Genomic DNA, 7,184 nt, shown 5'->3' on the forward strand with positions numbered 1-7,184 from the left:
GACTACACTGTACTTTACTAGCTTGTGCAATACCATATAAACAGAACCAATTTTCATCTTGACTGCTTTTGATGCTATCATCTCCATGAAAATGAAGGTACAGTTTTGCTCAGCATGTGTGTGTGTGTGTGTGTCTGCACTTCCAGTGCTATACCTACAGAGCTTGCTGTGGTCTTGATTTTTTTATTGACACACAGCTTTCAATTTGTAAAGAAGAAGAAGTGGATGTAGCATAGAGACACAACCAACTAGACTATACTAGAAGATACTATACTAGGCCGTCACCATACACCAACCATGCAAGTTAATATCATGATAGGTGGAAATATGCAGACTCCATTACAGCGAAGTCTTTCGTCTGTATGGCTGGGAGTGCTGGACAGTTACAAAGTCAGACATGAAGAAAATTGATGTATTTCACAATAGTTTTCTGCATAGAATACTAGAACTATATAGAAAAACGAACACGAGACAGTTACTGGATTTTCCATCAGAAGACTAAAATACTGTCTACGCCCAGTGCAGAACAATGTGGCGAGAACTGTCCGAACTGTCTGTAGCCGCCACGCATCAATTCGTGTTCTGCGGATGTCAGATGACCATATTCCCAAAGTTGCTCTACGTTGGGCCCCCGAGGGGATGAGGAACGGGGTGTCCTAAAAACTACATATAGATGTGCTGTGGCTTAAGACCTACATGTAGTGGCCATTGGGATCCCCTGGAATGCTGCTGTCCCTAGAACAGAACAGACCCCAGTGGAGGAAACTTATCACAGCCTTATGTCCCACATGGGATGAAGAGGATAACAGTCATGCTTCCAGCTTCAAAATGTATTTTGATGGGTGGGTTTGAGGCACATACTGCTATGAACTTTGATTTAAGAATTATCATCAGAATGTTAGGAAAACATCCCACACTGACATTTTCATAATCAACTTTATTTTGAAGGAAGTGGTGGTGAAATTAAGTCAAAATTAAGATTTTGTATTAAAAAAAATAAACAACAGTTGCTGGTTATATGGCCTGAGGCATATCTTTTTACACAGTGTCATGCATGCAGTAATCTAAGCAATACATTATATACTTAACTGCACGTTATGCACAATCGTGACTGTAACAGTTACATGTATTCCGAGGCTATCATAGAAAAAAAAATTGTTGATATACATGTACAAGAATATGTACATAGATCAGAAAAATAATATCAGACAGACTAAGAGTTAGTAAAGTCACTATGTATGTTTGTTCCACATCTTGCTTGATGCAATTGAAGCAGTTGTACGGTCCATTTCAGCAACACTGAGCAGTGTGAAATTTTAATGTTTTTACATGTGATGTGATATCAAACCTTCCTAAAACTAGCAATAGTTTCTAATCTCTAATCACCATAGACACTTTAGATAACAGAGAAATGTTTCTCAGCTACATGTACTATAAGCAGACCTGGACATGTGGAGAAAGATGAACCAAATGGGACGATACCTGGTGGTGCAGGATAATTGGTAGGCTAAGCACTACATTTGTATGCTGCAAACATTAAATAACTCCAGTAACAGGATTGTCCTACACATGTACAGTACATTTAGTCAGATTACATCATGCATCTCCTGCAGATGATTGGTTGTTATCTGTGGTATCAGTCTCCACCCCATCTGTCTTTCTCTCCTCTAGTTTGCTGGATTTGTCACCATGTCTGTCTTTATTGTCCTGCAAACAAATGTTAAGTTAAATACATTATTTCCATAGTGATATTGCAATCCATACAGAAACCCTGTCCAGTCCAGACAGATGGGGCGGAAAACCCTGTCCAGTCTGGAAAGAGGGTCTGAATAGGAGTTCCTGGTAAAGCTTAAAACTATCTTCAGGCGGCGCTTAACACATAAAGTGATGCACATTACTATTAGAATATAGAATCGGCAGCATCATGAGTGACCCAAAGGTGCAGCATGCACACGAAATCAGTTCTGTCAAATGCAAAGTACCCAATTAACATTAGTCTGGTGGGACATGAGGGGGAGAGAATTACACTCATTATTTGTCAATTTCCGGTTGTTAAATACAACAAAAAGACAGGTTTTGAAAGGTTTTCTTTAAATGATTTGTGTGCAGCATTTATTTTGAGAGCTGGTCTGTTTAACTCCTAGTTTATGTAGAATAGAATGACAGCGAAAGGTTTCAACATCAAAACGACTTTTAGTACACAATGTTATACCATTTCCCATATTTTACAAAGCACTGCAGTAAAGCCGAGACTGCATTCTTCAAACCCTAGTACAAGTTGTGAGCTAGCCTGTTTACCAGCACGATAGATATTTTTGAGGTAGGGGTCTGGTATCCAGGCTAGTTGTGAGCTATATATATAGAACTACGTATCTTTTTAAAAATAATTTGTGTTTTATTTGCAAAATCATGCCTAAGGCTAATTGCATGTTAAGTCTCAAAGAGTAGATTTCTGAAGGTAATTCTTTATGTGATGCACAGAAGTGACAATGATGGACAATCTTGCCATTGTGTCACACTATAAGTTGTTGTTTCTGTGCATAGCCATAAAATGTTGTTTTCTGACTTAGTAGCTTACAGCATATACCCCCATGCAGACCCTCTTTTCAGACTGGACAGAGTTTTCCGCTATCCGAACTGGACAGGATTTTCCGAAAACCCTTGCTGCCCCCGTCCCATGACTTGATTAACAACATGAAAACATACCACAAGATTGATCAACTTATTGCTGCCATGTGTGATCTTTGTGAGCTCAAACTAAGTTGTATACGTCACTGGTTTTGTAAAGCACTCAAAAGAATTTGCATACCAGAGGTAATTTTTGACTGACAGATGGGTTCTGAAAAGTGTCAGATTATGACTGCGTCAGATAAAGGTTCTTTGCCGTTAGAGTAAAAGAAAAAAGAAGAGCAAAGCTATCCTTACCGCCTCACTATCCAGAGCAGCCATCTTCTCAAACATGTTCCCATACAGTTTCTTCTCTCGTTCCCTCTCCTTCTTTTGTTGCTGAAGAATGGTTGTCACCTGATTCTTGGCAGCCTACAGATAACATGACAGTGCTGAACTCAGAACTAAAAATCTTCAATGAATCTTCACAGCAACCTAACAACCTTTCATTGCTGCTGGGATATTACCTAGGAATTGACAGCATAATATTCTCAAATGAAGGAAGGAAACAAAGGTGAAAGGTCACCATTACAGACATGCGCAAAAATAGCATTTTGATGCCATTGAAGATGGCTTGCAAAAGTAAGTGTAAGAGGCCTTTCTGTTGGGAAATGTTGGCATTTTGGAGCTGAAAATTATAGGTAGGGGTTCTGGCTATTTTATTTTGGGACAAAAATGGGCTTTCTACCATGTTTTCAGTGTTGTTGACAGTCTAGAGTAAGTATAGTTTGGGTGTTATCAGGGAGGTCAAAGGTCACCAGAGTTTCTTATTCTGTTTGTGGGGGCGCGTTGCGCCGAACCAAATGTTTTCAAAATCGCCATATGCACTCTTTAGAAGTCAGACTTCCCTGCCAATGTGAGTTTTTCACCAACTAAACCTTAGGTAGGTGACTTTGGACAGCCTTTTTCTTACATCTTATGCCTGCATTAGGTGCCTGGCAGGCATAAGTGGTGTGTGCCCCAAACAAACAAAACTGTAATAAAAACTGCGTCAGACCAGAAAAGTTTGCCAAACTTTTATGGAAAACTGAAATGATGTGGAATAAGGTCAGTGACCTACACATAAAAAGTAAACAAAAACCTCAGCAATGCCCTGTACGACTTTCTACCTTCTTTCTTCTCAAGGAGAGCATGAAAAGAATTATCACCTTTGTTACATGTAAAGTTTGTTTCTTCTAAAAGACCCTGAGACAACTTTCGAATGACTAACAGTAACAAGCCAAAGCATTAGCCTAGGAAACAAGAGTTTGGCAGTGTAAAAATAATGCTCAATGAACATAAGCTAGCGGTACCAACCTTGTTATTGGGATCAATCTTCAGAACTGCATTAAAGTCACTTTTGGCTTCTTCATAGTCCCGGATGGTAAATCTAGCTTGTCCTCGGCGGAAATAAGCCTTTTCGTTGTTAGGGTCCTTCACAAGAGCCTATGGAATATACAAGTTGTTGCTGATTATCATTTGGTCCTAAACAATCAGCATTTCCAATTTGATAAAATCTTTCACACGTTTTAAACTTTTCATGTTACAGTTAGGTGTAAAGAGGAACTAACCTTACTACAGTGGTCGATGACCTCATATGGCTCTCCTGTCTTGAGGTAACACATGGCCAGGTTGAGATGAGCTGCCAGCATCAGCTGTCCTGCACGAGTCTTCTCCTCATCATCTTCAATCCGGTCAGCATCAAACTCCAGGTAGTCCAGAATCTTCTTGTACTGAGTCAGAGCCTCCTTGTACTTCCCTCCCTGCACACAGAGGTGGAGAACTCAAACATTTAAGGAATACATCTCTGATATGGGAAGCAACACGACAATGACCTTTCCTAGTGTATTGTCATTGTATCTTGTATAAACGAAAAACCTGGGTGGTGTGCAGCAATACTTTCTACCTTCTGCAACACTCAAGATTGGGACTGATTTGGTTGATGATACAGTTTGATTTCTGTCACTTAGAAAACAAATAAAAGGGAATTGAAAAGACTTGTTTTGTTCATTTCTGGGAGTGAGTAAAACATGAATGAAAGAATGAATGTACATCCTTTATCATACTGGATAACTCATAATTAGCTGATCTTCCCAGAAGTCCAATGGTAGGGATTATTATGAGCAACATAGAATATGTGACAAGCCAAAGCCAGCCCATTTGCCAGGTGGACAGGATTCTGATGGCGTATCCACATGATTGACAGCTGTCCCCTTTGTCAAACCTCCTGACTAGTGCCTGGTAGTGTGTGTTAGCTATGGGTGGTCAAACCTGCTGACTAGTGCCCGGTAGTGTGTGTTAGCTATGGGTGGTCAAACCTGCTGACTAGTGCCTGGTAGTGTGTGCTAGCTATGGGTGGTCAAATCTGCTGACTAGTGCCTGGTAGTGTGTGTTAGCTATGGGTGGTCAAATCTGCTGACTAGTGCCTGGTAGTGTGTGTTAGCTATGGGTGGTCAAACCTGCTGACTAGTGCCTGGTAGTGTGTGCTAGCTATGGGTGGTCAAACCTGCTGACTAGTGCCTGGTAGTGTGTGCTAGCTATGGGTGGTCAAATCTGCTGACTAGTGCCTGGTAGTGTGTGTTAGCTATGGGTGGTCAAACCTGCTGACTAGTGCCAGGTAGTGTGCTAGCTATGGGTGGTCAAACCTGCTGACTAGTGCCTGGTAGTGTGTGTTAGCTATGGGTGGTCAAACCTGCTGACTAGTGCCAGGTAGTGTGCTAGCTATGGGTGGTCAAACCTGCTGACTAGTGCCTGGTAGTGTGTGTTAGCTATGGGTGGTCAAATCTGCTGACTAGTGCCAGGTAGTGTGTGTTAGCTATGGGTGGTCAAACCTGCTGACTAGTGCCTGGTAGTGTATGTTAGCTATGGGTGGTCAAACCCTGCTGACCTAGTGCCCTGGTAGTGTGTGTTAGCTATGGGTGGTCAAACCTTCTGACCAGTGCCTGGTAGTGTGTGTTAGCTATGGGTGGTCAAACCTGCTGACTAGTGCCTGGTAGTGTGTGTTAGCTATGGGTGGTCAAACCTGCTGACTAGTGCCAGGTAGTGTGTGTTAGCTATGGGTGGTCAAACCTGCTGACTAGAGCCTGGTAGTGTGTGTTAGATATGTGTGGTCAAACCTTCTGACCAGTGCCTGGTAGTGTGTGTTAGCTATGGGTGGTCAAACCTGCTGACTAGTGCCTGGTAGTGTGTGTTAGCTATGGGTGGTCAAACCTGCTGACTAGTGCCAGGTAGTGTGCTAGCTATGGGTGGTCAAACCTGCCGACTAGTGCCTGGTAGTGTGTGTTAGCTATGGGTGGTCAAACCTGCTGACTAGTGCCTGGTAGTGTGTGCTAGCTATGGGTGGTCAAACCTGCTGACCAGTGCCTGGTAGTGTGTGTTAGCTATGGGTGGTCAAACCTGCTGACTAGTGCCTGGTAGTGTGTGTTAGCTATGGGTGGTCAAACCTGCTGACTAGTGCCTGGTAGTGTGTGTTAGCTATGGGTGGTCAAACCTTCTGACCAGTGCCTGGTAGTGTGTGTTAGCTATGGGTGGTCAAACCTGCCGACTAGTGCCTGGTAGTGTGTGTTAGCTACGGGTGGCCAGAGACGCCCATCCAATTATCTGAGCAGCCACATGTTAACTAACAAATACTAACCTTGAAAAATGTGGTACCCTTGGCCTTGACTTTGTCTGAGGCCTCTAACTTTTCTTTAGTGTCCATTTGCCAAGACTCCTTCACCTACACAGGGGAAATATGCTACAATTAGATAAATCTTAAGTATGCTTAGGATAGCTAAATATTACTATAAATACAGGACTGGTAGTTGTTTACTTATTAACACTAGGCAGTAACTAAGGGAAGTCAGTGCCTAAATTCTGCTTGGAGAGTAGGTAATTGGCCACAGGTTACCATTGGCTACAGGTTGTGTAACACAGGCTACCATTGTGCAAACAACAACTGATTGAACACCTTCAAGACACACTCCTTCAAGATGGGGGTGTCAATCTACAATTCTGCAGTACCTGAAGATGCTGCTATGGTGCCCAAAGTTGCCATGTTTAATCAGGACCTCACTAACTACCAACATGCAAAAATTCAAACAAGCCCATCAAAAGGCTCTTGATTTATAGATGGGAACACACAAACACAAAGACTTAAAGGGGCATTCCACTCCACACGGGAGTGTTATTTTCCGATAGATATTAATTTTAGAAAGTGATAACTGCATACTACTTTACATTATACGATAAAGTACCCAATTCCTCCACGTTCCTCAAAAGCATTCAGTCTTCTACTAAACTCCCCAAGTAACCTCTGATTGAATTAATCCTATGGCTGAATACAATGCAAAACCTTCAGGTAAGATTACAAAACTAATTTCAGGATTGCTAAGAAATCTCGTCTTGTTATTTTTTTCTTTGCTATCTTATGAAAAATTTACCTTCTCGGTGTGCTTAGCGATCCTCAATTATTCTGAAAATATGCACGATAAACAAAGTGTCTGTGCCTATAGGGAATGCATGGGTTTAGTGAGTATCATATTGTTTTACAAAACACA

At 41.7% G+C, this 7,184-nt stretch overlaps 1 protein-coding gene across 1 annotated transcript in view; it reads right to left on the minus strand.

Annotated features, from left to right (window-relative positions):
- Window positions 1-917: 917 nt before the first annotated feature.
- The window catches only part of LOC118429133 (peptidyl-prolyl cis-trans isomerase FKBP4-like), an 11,350-nt gene continuing 5,083 nt past the window's right edge, over window positions 918-7,184 (minus strand). The window contains exons 6-10 of the mRNA XM_035839538.1: window positions 6,281-6,364; window positions 4,218-4,409; window positions 3,964-4,092; window positions 2,926-3,039; window positions 918-1,707 (exon numbers count right to left, since the gene is read on the minus strand). Of these exons, the coding sequence (XP_035695431.1) occupies window positions 1,597-1,707; window positions 2,926-3,039; window positions 3,964-4,092; window positions 4,218-4,409; window positions 6,281-6,364 (630 nt within the window). The 3' untranslated portion in view covers window positions 918-1,596. The remainder of the gene's footprint in view (window positions 1,708-2,925; window positions 3,040-3,963; window positions 4,093-4,217; window positions 4,410-6,280; window positions 6,365-7,184) is intronic.

Source organism: Branchiostoma floridae, chromosome 13, assembly GCF_000003815.2.
Source record: "Branchiostoma floridae strain S238N-H82 chromosome 13, Bfl_VNyyK, whole genome shotgun sequence".
Taxonomy (NCBI): Eukaryota; Metazoa; Chordata; class Leptocardii; order Amphioxiformes; family Branchiostomatidae; genus Branchiostoma; species Branchiostoma floridae.